This window comes from Chrysemys picta, chromosome 2, assembly GCF_011386835.1.
Source record: "Chrysemys picta bellii isolate R12L10 chromosome 2, ASM1138683v2, whole genome shotgun sequence".
NCBI classification, from domain to species: Eukaryota; Metazoa; Chordata; order Testudines; family Emydidae; genus Chrysemys; species Chrysemys picta.
The window spans coordinates 290,983,399-290,999,337 of NC_088792.1; the positions used below are offsets into that span (position 1 = coordinate 290,983,399).

Genomic DNA, 15,939 nt, shown 5'->3' on the forward strand with positions numbered 1-15,939 from the left:
AGCAGAAGAAGGGCCTCTCTCTATTCACTGCTTCTACTTTCAAATCTAGAGAGCGCCAAGTCTTCCAGCATCTCTGCCTCAACGTCCATCACATCTGCCCTGCTACGGTCTCTCCCATCTTGAGACTTCTTTCAGAGATTTCATGGCTAGTCAACGAATGGCCCCAAACTAATTCCCAGAGCATATTTTTTAGAAAAACATCCAGTCTTGATTTAAAAATTGCCTGAGATGGAGTGGTCACCACAACAACTGGGTAAATTGTTCCAGTGGTTAATTATGCTCATTGTTAGAAAATTACGCCTTATTTCCAGCCTGAATTTATTTAGTTTCAACAGCCACCCATTGGATCGGGTTAGACCTTTCTCTGCCAGACTGAAGAGCCCATTATTGAATACTTGTTCCCCATGTACATAGTTGTAGACCAAATCAAATTATCTTTTAACTGTTCTTTGTTAAACTACATAGATTGAGCTCCTTGCGTCTCTTATACTCCTTGAACTCCTTCCTGTCCCCCCATCACACATCAAGTTGTGCATGTCACCTGCCAATGTAATCACGTTTCACGCTCTCACACACACACGCACGCTCTAGAGGGCAGGCTCTCATAGATGGGGAACCCAGGCTTTCGTGAAGCAACCTGCACAGCAAGGCATCTAGTGGCTACCACAAAAGAATCCTAGCAGTGGTAGGGCCCAGATGGTCCATAACTCAGCCCTTCCCTACCCTGGGGTGATGCATTGTAAGAACAATCCCACCAACTGCCCCCTCAGTAAGTATGTTCACATTTGCTTCAGGTGGCTACTTGTCATCTTGATGTCAGCATGGCCACTTTTCAGCAGGCTATAGGGGACATGCTGCCACTACAGGACAGTTGCCTGCTGGGTGCTAGAAGAACTAGGTTCAAGAGAGAAAACGTATGCAAGCAGCGATGACTAAGTGTGTATGAAAAACAAACAAACCACCATTTTAATGGTTAGTCTTCCACTATCCATGCGATGGTGCCACAAATCCACCCTGATGCTCGCCACTTGACCTATGGGCATTTGGACTGCATCACATTGGGGACAGGATGGCTGCATCCCTCCTTGAAACACCCTGCACCCATGCTCAGACAAGGCTATAAAACTAAGGAGCTTTTTATATCAATAATACGGTCACCTCTAGTTTGGGTCTGTAAAACTCCAGTCAGTATCAGATCTGTTCCAGGTTGGCTGCTGGTCCGGCTCATCTGGGCTCAAGCTCATATCCCACTTCCTGCATTCAGTGAGCGAAGCCATGCTTCCACAGAGAATGCACGCTACCGTCCCTCTAGTGCTAGCAGTGGTTTAGCTGCCCTCATATAAACGAGGCCTTGACAGCTTTTGGGCCTTTTAACAATGCCAATTAAATCTGCTGCCCACAGCAAGTGCTGGACGCATCTGGAGCCTTGGCTACACTGCAGCTGCCATAGCCAAACTGCAGCTCTTAACAGCCAGACTTGTGATTAAAGGGCCTGAGCATGGATAAGGCCTAAGGGCAACCAAGATGCATACACCAAGTCCCTGATAGTGACAATGGGTGCAGCCAGGCACAGGTCAATGCACTGTTTATTAAAGACACGTGTGTGCTAGGCCCTGTTAGTGACACCATTAAGACCTGGGTGAAGAGTAAAGGCAGGCCGACCCGCCATTACACTATGCTGGCAGGAGAACAACAGGCTCAGTGGATCTAATGGAAATGGCGCCAAGGTGCAGCCTCCTCCAGCAGTTGCACTAAAGCGGTAGTAGGAAAGAAAAGAACAGGCTACACTAAGTCCAGTGGGCCGGGGGGGGGATCATAACCAGAAAGGAGATGACTGCAGGGGTCAGGCAGAGGCACTTTTCTTTCATATTTCCTGCCTGCTGCTGAAGTATCACAGCGCAAAGGGCAGGCAGCGGCAGCTCCAGGCACCAGCGCTCCAAGCGCGTGCCTGGGGCAGCAAGCCGCGAGGGGGGCAGCCTGCTGCTCCCTGTGAGGGCAGCCGTCAGGCAGCCTTCGGCGGCATGCTTGCGGGAGGTCCGCCGGTCCCGCGGCTTCGGTGGCAATTCGGTAGCGGGTACGCCAAAGCCGCGGGCCCGGTGGACCTCCCGCAGGCATGCCGCCGAAGGCAACCTGCCGTGCTTGGGGGCGGCAAAAAAGCTAGAGCTGCCCCTGAGGGCAGGAACTGCAAGAAACGGCCTCATCGTCCTACTCGCTGTCTGAAAGAAAATGAACATCTCACCGAAGGTGAGTCATTGTCTGGGGAGACAAGCTGAGCCTGCAAAGGGGGCCTTGAGTCATAAATGTATAGCCTTGCCCATAGTGCTGCTGAACATAATTGCATCCTGCAGTCTTAGCTATTGGAAGGGTGAGTTCAGCTCAGCTATTTGGCACCTCCCCATCTGCCCTATTATGATCCCTGCACTTTGTGGCCTTCCCTTCAGAAACGCAGAAAGCCAACCCCCAGCGCTGCCCATGATTGGTTACAAAACACAAGCCTTGTAATACAACTTCACTTTAATGAGACACCAGCTGCCTGTTGCCCCAGGCCTACAGGCTGCACTTGGCCAGAATGACCCGAATTGGAAGGAGAATTTGGAGCAATTCCTCAGGGGGCTGGTGACGTTTGATGACAACAAATAATTTAAAGTTTCCAAGTCTAGTTGCTTGAAATTCAGTTGGTGAATACTCTGGTCCATCTGTTGCCCTGACTAAGGACAGGTACCTGTAAGAGGAAGGAGACAGGCAGTTGAACAGCACGGTTTATAGGCGTGCTATTACTGAGCTCACCTGGCCACACTGACTTCTGCTTCTAAAAAGCCACAGATGGTGTTGGATGGACACTGGCTCAAGGAAACACAATTCCCCTGGGTAGGGCCAGCAACTTCAGAATACTCAAACAAAGGCACCAAAGTTGCATCTGTGCAAAGCGAACATCTCTGCCTTGATGATTGATGCTACCAATGGTGGAAGGCGAGAGCTGTGAGATGGCAGCTGAAGCCATGAAGAGCTATGAGTTACATAGGGGCGAAGTGTAGACAGTGCCATAAAGACACCTGAAAGCCCTCAATGGCGTGCAAAAGGGGCTGCCCTGAGGGAATACTGAGCATGGTACTGTCTCAGAAAAGGGCATTGGTGACTAAATACTTCTGTGGGTCTGGCGCTCACTCCTTTCCCGCTCCTTGCTGAGCTTTGGTGAGGCTTTCCTTTTCTCACAGCGCCCCCCCCCCCCCGCACTGTCTTAGACCCCCCTCATGTTTGCTCTGATGCCATTCTGTGGTCCTGCCCTGCATAACCTTATTGCCTTTCATGGTTTCAGGTACCATCTCACCCTCCCGCTCCCAGGCCCTGCGCTAACTCAAGTAACATTGAACTGCAAATCTGGGTCTCCCACATCCCAGCTAATCACTTAGCTATTGGTTATAAACACGCCCACCCACATACTCCTAGCTGGCTTTTGTGGAGGACTTAGGCATGCTCTGAGCGGTCTGCTAGCTCAGGGCCCTTAGGCACGATAAGTCAGTGGCTGCAGCGTTTGAGAATGCTGCCAGGCTTAGGTGCAACCTCACGTGCTGAGTAGCTGTGTGATGTCAGGACGTAGGTGGGTAGGGGACTTTACTGGCAGAACCTTTGGTGTCTACAGGGTTAGGTGTCAACTGAGCTGGCTCTGTCATGGCAGTAGCGCCTACATTATGGACTAAAGACACAGTTAGCTGCCAAAGTCCTTTTATAAAGCTAGGCCTTTGGGACTGCACCTCTCTCCAACACATATAAGAAACAGTTCTAGTGTGTTCACAGGGCTTGGCCACACCTTCTTCTAGCTACAGGTCCCATTCGCTGCCTTCAGCAATGCAGAGAACATGGAAGTGCTGCAGTCACACCTTTGCCACTGGAACCCCAGCTTTTATCACAGCAGCAGCAACAAACATCATGGCCCCCTGCTCCATCACCCCCTCAGTGCACTGAGATTTCCGTGGCCCAGTCACAGAATGCTTTGACTCTGTTTGTTCCCTCTCATGGAGGTGTAACCCTACTGGGGCAAAACAAAGGCCAAGAGATGCTAGATCTACAAGGCCTCTTGGGACAATTCTCGTAGGGGCCAGTGCTGCTTTGTAAGAAAGAGAGACATTTGTTACAGAGGGCGGTCTCTGCACACCCCAACTTTGCTCCAAAGCTATTCAACAGCTCAGGAGCACACGTGGATGCAAGCAACAAGCCATGCTCAAGAATGCATGGAACAAACAGAGGAGTGAAAGAGAGACATGCAAAGGACTCAAGGGTGCAGACCAAGTAACCACCAGGGAAGCAGGTTTTCTCTCTCCTCAACCATCAAAGTTCTCTGGTAACCATCCCCAATGAGCTGGATAAGGCTTCAAGGAAGGAGTGTACCACATAAAGGTAGATAAAAAGCAGGAATTTTTTTCAAAAATCAATTTTAAAATAAAATTAAAAAATCAATTATTGTAAGTTCTTTTAAAAACTAAACCTCTTCAAATTTAAATTTGAGACTATCTGTATTAATGCCTGAACTTGTTATACCCATTACATAAATAAAAATAAATATGCTGAAACAACAAACTTTTTCACGCTCAGCTTCAGGGAAGACGCACTTTCTGCATAGTGCCAGAGTAGAATCAAGAACCCAGCAGTATGCACCATTGGAATGGGCTGGCACGCACTCACACCTCTCCGCCTCGTCTCCAATCCTGGAGTGTTCCAGAGGCATAACAGCCTAACCCAAACCAGTAGTTCTCAACCAGGGGTCCGCAGCCTCCTGGGGATCTGCAAGTTGGTTTCAGGGGGCCACAGGGCCCCATGGCTCCAGCCCAGCACCCTAAGCCCCGGCACTTCTATGGGGCTGAAACCAGGAGCAGAGCCACAGGGAGGCCCGAGCCCCAGCACTCCCCTCCCCGCCCGCCCCAGGGATAAAACCCCTAGCCCCGGTGCTCCTCCACGGGGCCGAAGACCAGCGGCCTGAGCCACAGCGCTTCCCGCAGGGCTGAAGCTGGGAGTGATCCCCATGCGCCTAAAGGCTGGAGCCCCAGTGCCCCTGCGGGGCTGAAGTCCCAAGCTCCACCCCACCCAGAGCCCCAGCACCCCATGTGGCTGAAGCCCTGAGCCCCCCCACACCCAACACCGAGCAGGAAAGAAAGTCTGAGCTGAGCCCTGCCCCCGCTCAGAGCCCCCAACTGAAGCCCCGAGCTCCACCCTGCCTGGTGGCCGAAGTCCAGAAACTTACCGCAGCTGACGCCCCAAGCCCTGCAGAGCTAAAACCCCAGAGCCCCCACCCCTCGCAATACATGGTGGCTGAAGCTAGCACCCCAAGCCCCCCGGGCCCTGGAGTTTTAGCATACATTATGGCGGGGGGAGGGAGGGGTCTCAGAAAGAGAAGGGTTGAGAGGTCTTGGTCCAAACCACTCTTCAGTTCCTTTGAGCCACTGAAGTTGAGTGAGCTCTGAGCACACCCAGTGTTCTAAATGCTTCCCGTCTCGTTTTCATCGGCTACCCTTTGGGAGCAAATGTTGTAGCGTGAGCCTGTCAGGGCTCCGTAAGGAACATCCGAGGAAAGCTTTGGCTGGACTCGAGCAGCAGAAGGGCTGCCTCACATAGTCCTGCTGAGGAGGGCGGCTCTTCAGTCCAGTTGACTATGGTTAGCCAACGCATAGGGGGCATTCCAAGTCAAGTGACCCCGCTCCAGATTTCTGCTCTGGCCTCCCCCCTGCTGCGCCTGCCCCCAGGCACACTTGGCCCTAGGGTGACCAGACAGCAAGTATGAAAAATCGGGACAGAGTGTGCGGGGGTAATAGGTTCCCATATAAAAAAAAGCCCCGAATATCGGGACTGTCCCTATAAAATCAGGACATCTGGTCACCCTTCTTGGCCCTGTCCCTGGCAGCCAGGCCTGGGTGAGGAGTGGAGGGGATGGGACCATCCATTGTTGTGTGGCCGCTGTGGACCGCTACTCTGTGCAGTGCGGCGACTGCCTGAGAGAGCCCATTTGGGGAGGTAGTGGTGGTGCCGGGCCGCTCCCCGCCCAGGCTGGTTGCCAGCGCAGGGACGAGCAAGACAGAAGCCATTTCCCCCCAGCACGTTTCCGACTCGCTCGGTCCCTGTCTCCGGCAGCCAGACCTGGGCGGGGGGGGGGCACCCCCCCCAATGGGCTCTCTCAGGCAGCCGCCGTGCTGCACGGAGCAGCGACCTGGAGCGGCCAACTTCAGCCAGCATGAGAAGTGGCTCCCTCCCGCTCCCCACCTGCCGGGACGGGCTGAACATGCCGGAGGGAGGCGCAGTGGGAGAAGGACAATACCCCCCACCCCCCAGTAACGCTGGTGGGGTGGGGAAAGCCTGGCAGCCCTGGGCTGGGCACAAGGTGGGGAGTTGCTGGGGACGCAGGTGGGGCAGTCATGTGTCCTCCCCTTTAGATTGTGCCCTCCCCCCCACCCCCCCACCCCCCAATGTCGGGAGGCACAAGTTGTCAATGGTTGGTACTGGGCAAGCTCAGCATCAACTTAAAGGATTGTCCCACAGATACTGGCGGGCTGACTCAGTGCCACGCACTGGGAGAGGCTCTTCAGCCCTAGTGGAGTAAGTCTGGCCACCTGCAAATCCAGCATTGACTTCAGCATCCATTCACCATTAAGAGCCTTGGGTCTGGCTAGGTTGAGCTAACAAGTCTGGCCGTGTGCCCAGACTGGCTCTCTGGCCTCTGGTCCCACTCCGGAAGACCTGGCTCTGTAAAGCCAAGATCCAGCACAATTCGGGGGGAGGGGCGCTATAAAAATTAGCATTAGCAGCCAAGCACAGATGTGGAGTCAGGCCTCAAAGCTCTGACTGACCCATATGTGGGCAGGGCCTCTTAGAAGAGAATTTTATTAAACTATTGCTGGGTTCTGCGCTACCAACCTCCAATTTTAATTAACTTCCAGTTCTGAGCCAGGACCAAGACGTTTTTAGGTCCTGTTCTGGATTAGTGCCACTGCGAAATACACAGCAATCCAGAGCATCAGTGCTAATGACTCCTTGATGGTCAGTCAGTCATGTGATTGTTTATGCCTCTGTGTATGAGTGTCCTTTGATAAGGCAATCATCTAGGTATGGGAAAAATATGATTCCTTGTTTGCGCAGGTGGGCTGAGACTACTGCAAGGATTTTGGTGAACACCCTTGGTGCAGTGGACAGTCCAAATGGGAGCACTCTGTATTGGAAGTGGTCGTGTTCCACTGTGAATCGGAGGAATCGGCTGTGAGTTGGATGTATTGAGATGTGGAAATATGTATCTTGTAGGTTGAGGGCTCAAAACCAGTTCCCCTGTTCCAGCGCTGGGATTATTGTGCCTAAGGTCACCATCTTGAATTTTTGGGAGCATACAAATTTGTTGAGTTTTCGTAGGTCTAGTATTGGTCACCATCCACCACTTTTCTTCCGAGTCAGGAAATAGTGGGAATAAAAATCTTTCCCTCTGTATTGTGTTAGTATTGGTTCCACGGCACCTAGCCGTAGTAGATGATCTACTTCCAGTCTTAGAAGGTGCTCATGAGAAGGGTCCCTGCAGAGGTAGGGGGGCAAGAAGTAAAAGGGATGGCATAGCACAACTGAACTATTTCTAAGACCCAATAGTCTTGTGTAATATGCTCCCAAGCTTGGTAAAAATGCTGTAGACAGTGACCAAATAGGCAGGTAGGTGCTGGTGTTAAGGTGACCAAGCCTTCAAAACTGTGGTTTGTTTCCTGATGTTTAGGACGCTGCTTGTTGTAGTTGTGTCTGGCATTGTCAAGATGGTCTATTTCTGTATCTGGCTGAATTGTAAGGTCTGGATTGAGGATCCCTGCTTCTTCCAATTACTGTCCAGAGAAGTAACTTTTCTTTCTTCTTCAAATGCTTGTCCCTATGTGAATCTTTTGTTCTCTCAGCGAATGAAACTAAGTCTCAGGGAGGATCTAAATGGTTTTGTTCTCTGGAGGTAAAGGACTAAAACAACCTGGCCTCATCCCTATTAGTGTGAGGATTCAGACAATCTGGATAAAAGGATAATCTGATTTAGATGGAATTCAGACACAATCTTGGATATTAGCTTAGGGTGTGGCCTGAGGGAGACGTTGTCTTGGAGAAAAACTATACAAGGATGGTCAATCATAAGAGCTCTTAACCCTCCCACTTTCCTTGCTGATATTGTTGCTACAAGAAAGACAGTATTCATTCATAGGTGAAGGAAAGGACATGAAGCCAGTGGTTTGAAGGCTGATGCTGTAAGATCTGTTAATAGTAAACGAAGGTCCCATGTTCTACAACAAGTGGAAATACACTTAGAAATCTAGATGTGGTAGGATGGGAAAATACTGAAGAATGACTATATATGGGTGGAAGGCACTAATGACCACCAAGAGTACCCTGAGAAAACAGAGTGAGAGACAAGAGTTCTTCAGTGAAAGTATATAGCCCAAAATGTCAGGTAGTTGATACTCTAATGGTAGAAGTTCATGATGGTCACACCAAGAAACAAATCTTTTCCACTTTAAACTGTACATTTTCCTTATGGATCCTTTCTACTAATTATCAGGATAATATGCTCTTCGCAGATACAAACTAAGATAAGTGAGATGTATTCAGGTTGGCACGGCCTGATGAAATTCACCCTAGAGTACTTAAGGAACTAGCTGAAGCAATCTCTGAATCATTAGCAATTATCTTTGATAATTCATACAGGATGGATGAGGTCCCAGAGGACTGAAGAAGGCAAACATAGTACCTATATTAAAAAGAGAAACAAAGAGGACGGAGGGAATTATAAATCAGTCAGCCTAACTTCAAGGCAATCATAAAATCATAGAATCATAGAATATCAGGGTTGGAAGGGACCTCAGGAAGTTATCTAGTCCAACCCCCTGCTCAAAGCAGGACCAATTCCCAACTAAATCATCCCAGCCAGGGCTTTGTCAAGCCGGGCCTTAAAAACCTCCAAGGAAGGAGATTCCACCACCTCCCTAGGTAACGCATTCCAGTGCTTCACCACCCTCCTAGTGAAATAGTGTTTCCTAATATCCAACCTGGACCTCCCCCACTGCAACTTGAGACCATTGCTCCTTGTTCTGTCATCTGCCACCACTGAGAACAGTCTAGATCCATCCTCTTTGGAACTCCTTTTCAGGTAGTTGAAAGCAGCTATAAAATCCCCCTTCATTCTTCTCTTCTGCAGACTAAGTAAGCCAAGATCCTTCAGCCTCTCCTCATAAGTCATGTGCTCCAGACCCCTAATCATTTTTGTTGCCCTCCGATGGACTCTTTCCAATTTTTCCACATCCTTCTTGTAGTGTGGGGCCCAAAACTGGACACAGTACTCCAGGTGAGGCCTCACCAATGTCGAATAGAGGGGAATGATCACGTCCCTCAATCTGCTGCCAATGCCCCTACTTATACAGCCCAAAATGCCGTTAGCCTTCTTGGTAACAAGGGCACACTGTTGACTCATATCCAGCTTCTCGTCCACTGTAACTCCTAGGTCCTTTTCTGCAGAACTGCTGCCTAGCCACTCGGTCCCTAGTCTGTAATAGTGAATGGGATTCTTCCGTCCTAAGTGCAGGATTCTACACTTGTCCTTTCAGAGTAACAGCCGTGTTAGTCTGTATCCGCAAAAAGAAGAACAGGAGTACTTGTGGCACCTTAGAGACTAACAAATTTATTAGAGCATAAGCTTTCGTGGACTACAGCCCACTTCTTCGGATGCATCCGAAGAAGTGGGCTGTAGTCCACGAAAGCTTATGCTCTAATAAATTTGTTAGTCTCTAAGGTGCCACAAGTACTCCTGTTCTTCTTTTTACACTTGTCCTTGTTGAACCTCATCAGGTTTCTTTTGGCCCAATCCTCTAATTTGTCTAGGTCCCTCTGCATCCTATCCCTAGATGATACTAAACTGCTAAAGATAGTTAAGACCAAAGCAGACTGTGAAGAACTTCAAAAAGATCTCACAAAACTAAGTGATTGGGCAACAAAATGGCAAATAGCAACAGAGGGTCCTGTGGCACCTTTGAGACTAACAGAAGTATTGGGAGCATAAGCTTTCGTGGGTAAGAACCTCATTTGTTCAGATACAAGTAATGGAAATCTCCAGAGGCAGGTATAAATCAGTGTGGAGATAACGAGGTTAGTTTAATCAGGGAGGGTGAGGTGCTCTGCTAGCAGTTGAGGTGTGAACACCAAGGGAGGAGAAACTGCTTCTGTAGTTGGATAGCCATTCACAGTCTTTGTTTAATCCTGATCTGATGGTGTCAAATTTGCAAATGAACTGGAGCTCAGCAGTTTCTCTTTGGAGTCTGGTCCTGAAGTTTTTTTGCTGTAAGATGGCTACCTTTACATCTGCTATTGTGTGGCCAGGGAGGTTGAAGTGTTCTCCTACAGCTTTTTGTATATTGCCATTCCTGATATCTGACTTGTGTCCATTTATCCTCTTGCGGTTACGTCCTGTGATGACTCTAACTCAGGAACCAACCCATGCAACAAACCTCGATGCCAACTCTGCCCACATATCTACACCAGCAACACCATCACAGGACCTAACCAGATCAGCTACAACATCACCGGCTCATTCACCTGCACGTCCACCAATGTTATACATGCCATCATATGCCAGCAATGCCCCTCTGCTATGTACATTGGCCAACCGAAGAAGTGGGCTGTAGTCCACGAAAGCTTATGCTCTAATAAATTTGTTAGTCTCTAAGGTGCCACAAGTACTCCTGTTCTTCTTTTTGTTATCTCCACACTGATTTATACCTGCCTCTGGAGATTTCCATTACTTGCATCTGAAGAAGTGAGGTTCTTACCCACGAAAGCTTATGCTCCCAATACTTCTGTTAGTCTTAAAGGTGCCACAGGACCCTCTGTTGCTTTTTACAGATTCAGACTAATACGGCTACCCCTCTGATACTTGATAATGTGAAGAAACTCATCCATCTTTTCACCCAAAAGATTAGGCCTGTGGAATGGAAGGTTCTCCACTGTGGCTTGAACTTTCCCTGGAATATCCAAAGATTGAAGCCACCATGATGGATGCATCACTACAGAAGTCGCTGTAAAGCACAAAGTGATATCTGCTGCATCTAAGGCAGCCTGCATTGAAGATCTTGCTCTCAAGTGACACTGAAGACTGAAATTGCTTCATGTTCCTGCAGCAATTTGTCAATAAATTCAGTGATGTTGTTATAATTAAGAAAATCATAGACTAGCTTTTTTCATCAAAGAGGTCAAGATGCTTTGAGTCTTTTTCAAATGGGGTAATTTTGGGAGGGGTGCTGCTTGGTTCTCTCATTAGCTATAAAAACGACTAGTGGGATTGACTCTGGGTGGGAATACAGATATTCAGCTCCCTTAGTGAGAATATAGTACATCTCAGTCTTTGTTGCCATGGGAGGAGGAGTAGCAGGAGTTTGCCATACAGTTTTTTACAGGCTCCAAAAAGGCATCATTAATCAGGAGAGTGATTGGGTCTGGAGGTGTGTAGTATGTCTAGCAACTTATGAAGGCTTGTTACCCTGTCAAAGAAGGCTATCAGGTTGGTTTGACATGATTTGTTCTTGACAAATCCATGCTGACTGTTACTTATCACCTTATTATCTTCTAGATATTTGCTGATTGCTTAATTATTTGCTCCATTATATTTCTGGGTACAGAAGTTAAGCTGACTTGTCTGTAACTCCCTGGGTTGTCCTTATTTCCCTCTTTATAGATTGGCACTATATTTGCCCTTTTCCAGTCATCTGGAATCTCTCCCGTCTTCCAGGACTTTTTAAAAATAATTGCTAATGGCTCAGATATCTCCTCAGTCAGCTCCTTGAGTATTCTAGATTGGTAATAAATTTCAACAGGAATCCTGAGGCTCTGCTTCTAAGTCTCTCTCTCGCTCTCTCTCTCTGACAGGCACCTGAGAAGGATGTTCCCTCTATCGTCTCCAAGGAGCCCAATATGGACATTGTAGGGCTTTGTACGGATAAGGAGAAGAGCCCCAGGAGGAAGAGTAGCAGGACATAGAATTATAGAATCACAGAACCATAAGGTTAAAAGGGACTGCAAGGGTCATCTAGTCCAGTGGTTCTCAACCAGGGGTACATGTACCCCTGGGGATACTCAGAGGTCTTCCAGGGGGTACATCAACTCACCTAGATATCTGCCTAGTTTTACAACAGGCTAGATAAAAAGCAGTAGCAAAATCAGTACAAACTAAAATTTCATACAATTACTTGTTTATTTTGCTCTATATAATATAAACTGAAATGTAAGTACAATATTTATATTCCAATTGATTTATTTTATAATTATATGGTAAAAATCAGAAAGTAAGCAATTTTTCAGTAATAGTGTGCTGTCAGACTTTTGTATGTTTATGTCTGATTTTGTAAGCAAGTAGTTTTTGAAAGGTGAAATTTGGGGCACGTTTAAGGCATATCAGACTCCTGAAAGGGGTACAGTACCCTGAAAGGTTGAGAATCTCTGATCTAGTTTAAAACTCTCCCCACCCCCAGCCACGATGCAGGATTTGTTGTGTCTGAGACAGATGACTTCCAGCCTCTTTTTGAAAATCTCCAGTGAAGGAGCTTCCATGACTTCCCTAGGCAGTTTGTTCCATTATTCTACTGTTCCTACAGGCAGGAAGTTTTTCTTGAGGTTTAATCTAAATCTGTTATGCTGTAGTTTGAACCCACTGCCTCTTATCCTGCCCTCTGCACCAAGAGAACAATTTTTTTCCTGTCTTTTTTATAGCAGCCTTTCAAGTATTTGAAGACTGCTATCATATCCCTCCTCAGTCTCCTCTTTTCTAAACTAAACATATCCAGTTCCTTTAGCTGTTGCTTGTATGCCTTGAATTCCATCCCTTTGATCATCTTTATCACTCACCTCTGGATCCTTTCCATTTCTCTACATCCTTTCGATATAGTTGTGACCAAAACTGGAGACAGTACTTCAGCTGAGGTCTAACCAGAGCCAAGTAGAGCATTACAATCACCTCCTGTGACTTGCATGCTATAACTCTGTTAATGCAACCCAAAATTGCATTTGGTATTTTTTTGCAGCAGCATTGCATTGTTGACTCATGTTGACTCAAGTTTGTTTAGATTTACGGGACATAATGCTGCCCACTTCTTATTTACAATGTCACCTGAAAGTGAGAACAGATGTTCACATGGCACTTTTGTAGCGGGCATTGCAAGGTATTTACGTGCCAGATATGCTAAACATTCATATGCCCCTTCATGCTTTGGCCACCATTCCAGAGGACATGCTTCCATGCTGATGATGCTCATTAAAAAAAATGCATTAATTAAATTTGTGACTGAACTCCTTGGGGGAGAATTGTATGTCTCCTGCTCTGTGTTTTACCTGCATTCTGCCATATATTCCATGTTATAGCAGTCTCGGATGATAACCCAGCATGTTGTTCGTTTTAAGAACACTTTCACTGCAGATTTGACAAAACGCAAAGAAAGTAACAGTGTGAAATTTCTAAAGATAGCTACAGCACTCGATCCAAGATTTAAGAATCTGAAATGCCTTCCAAAATCTGAGAGGTACGAGGCGTGGAGCATGATTTCAGAAGTCTTAAAAGAGCAACACTCTGATGCAGAAACTACAGAACCCGAACGACCAAAAAAGAAAATCAACCTTCTGCTGGTGACATTGGACTCAGATGATGACAATAAACATGCATTGGTCTGCACTGCTTTGGATAGTTATCAAGCAGAACCCATCATCAGCATTGTGGAAACAGGGTTAAAGGATTTAAATATAGGCCTCTCAGTAGTAAGAAACAGAGCAACTGTCATGCTAAGTCTTAGATTAATATTGCGAGACCTGTAGAAACAGGGCTCATGTCAGAAGCGGGTGGGAAGACAGCAGAGTAGAGTCAGTGTGACCCAGCCTTGAGATAGCGATGTTTTGAGAACAGAAGTGAGAAAATACAGGAATGGGCAGGACATAACATAAACAAACTGCAGATGTTTTTAATTAATGCATGCCACTAAAATGTATAAATGCTTGTGTGATATTGCTTGTACTTTGAAGAAACTGAGGCAGAGATGCTCTCTGTCAGCTGTGTTCTTCCCTTGCAATTGCATGTCCTGAATAAAGCTGTCTCTGAGTTCGTTTCTTCCACAGCACGGTCGCATGTCCTCTGGAATGCTGGTTGAAGCATGAAGGGACATATGAATCTTTAGCACATCTGACACAAATATCTTGCAACGCCAGCTACAACAATGCCATGCGAACGCCTGTTGTCACTTTCAGGTGACATTGTAAACAAGAAGTGGGCAGCATTATCTCCTGCAAATGTAAACAAACTTGTTTGTCTGAGCGATTGGCTGAACAAGAAGTAGGACTGAGTGGACTTGTAGGCTCTAAAGTTTTACATCGTTTTATTTTTTAATGCAGTTATTTTTGGTACATAATTCTACATTTCTAAGTTCAACTTTAATGATAAAGAGATTGCACTACAAAACTTGTATTAACTGAATTGAAAAATACTATTTTATTTTTACCGTGCAAATATTTATAATAAATAAAGTGATCACTGTACACTTTATATTCTGTGTTGTAATTGAAATCAATATATTTGAAAATGTAGAAAACATCCAAAAATATTTATAAAAATGGTATTCTATTATTGTTTAACAGCACGATTAATTGTGATTAATTTTTTTAATCACTCAACAGTCCTAGAATTAATTTGAGTTTAAGGTCCATGTTCTTTCTGGCTCTCGGCTTCAAACCCAGGCAATGGGAACACTTCTGAGGAACGTGTCCCACTCCTAGGCAGCAGATACACTTTGCATTGCTGCCCGTTATAGAGAAGGCGGCTCTGCACGAGACACACCACTTAAACCCGGGTGAACCAGGCATAAGGATGAGGATGTAGCTTCCCTAAGGGGAAGGACGGAAAACAGGAGAACGAACTAATACTTCTTTTTTGTTGTTTTAGGAGGAAGAAACAGAAAAGGGAAAGTAAGGAACTAACAACTATGAGAAGAAAAACAGGTAAGATACTATCTAAATAACAATGTGGGCTCTGCTAAGTGTTCTGTTCCAGACTGCAGGTGGTAGAGAGGGAACTGAGGGTGGTCGGACCGCACAGCGCTATATATACACGACACGTGCATAGCGCGAGAGAGGGGAGGTATGCATGTGAGGTCTGACGGGCACTGCTATGGAAGATCTCTGACTCCAGATGCAAAGGTGCTGTTGCACCTACAGTGGAGCACCCAAGGGGACATCACTCAAAGAAGAATTTGCAAATATTATTGCAAGCAGCTCCAAGAGTTCTTCAGTTAATTCCTTCAGCATCTTGGGGCGAATACCATCAGGCCCTGCTGACTATATAATACATTCAAACTAGTCAAAAGACCTCTGACATGTTCTTTGCTTATCCTGATCTGCATCCCTTCCCCTTTATTGTCTATGATAACATCGTTGGTTGTCTGGGCACATTATTTTTGTGTGTGAAGACTGAAGCAAAGAAGGCATTGAGCAGCTCTGCTTCCCTATCATCTTCCATTACCAGCTCACCATCCCTGATTATTCCTTTTTGTCTGACATATTTATAGAGCCCCTTCTACACATCAGGACCATGATATTCCCCAGAACATTGACAATACATCCTATAAGCTATTAGGGGAATGTCATAAATATAGAGAGAAGAGTAGCATAAAACCCCTCCTTGACAGCTATACTGAATCGCCTTACCTGTAAGGGGTTAAGTAGGTCAAATAACCTAGTTGGCACCTGACTAGAAGGACCAATGAGGAAAAAAGATACTTTCAAAACTGGAGGGGGAAGGTTTTGTTTGCTCTCTCTTGGTTGTTCCCTCTCCGGACAGAAAGAGAAGCCAAGCAGGTACGACATCTCCTGAAAATATACCTGGAATAATCCATCTAAAACCATAGAAATTGTAAGTAGGCAAGG

The 15,939-nt window shown here is 46.7% G+C and overlaps 1 protein-coding gene across 11 annotated transcripts in view; it reads right to left on the reverse strand.

The window, feature by feature from the left end:
- The window catches only part of IQANK1 (IQ motif and ankyrin repeat containing 1), a 142,224-nt gene that overhangs the window by 38,682 nt on the left and 87,603 nt on the right, over positions 1 to 15,939 (reverse strand). For 8 of the 11 annotated variants that reach the window (XM_042861278.2, XM_005311629.5, XM_042861281.2 and 5 more), the window contains one exon: positions 2,500 to 2,722. The exons of 1 other annotated variant lie outside the window; for it this stretch is intronic. In XM_042861278.2, the coding sequence (XP_042717212.1) occupies positions 2,548 to 2,722 (175 nt within the window). In that variant the 3' untranslated portion in view covers positions 2,500 to 2,547. Of the gene's footprint in view, positions 1 to 2,499; positions 2,723 to 15,173; positions 15,352 to 15,637; positions 15,909 to 15,939 lie in introns of those variants that run through there. 2 more of the 11 variants (XM_065582361.1, XM_065582357.1) reach the window with 2 other exon arrangements.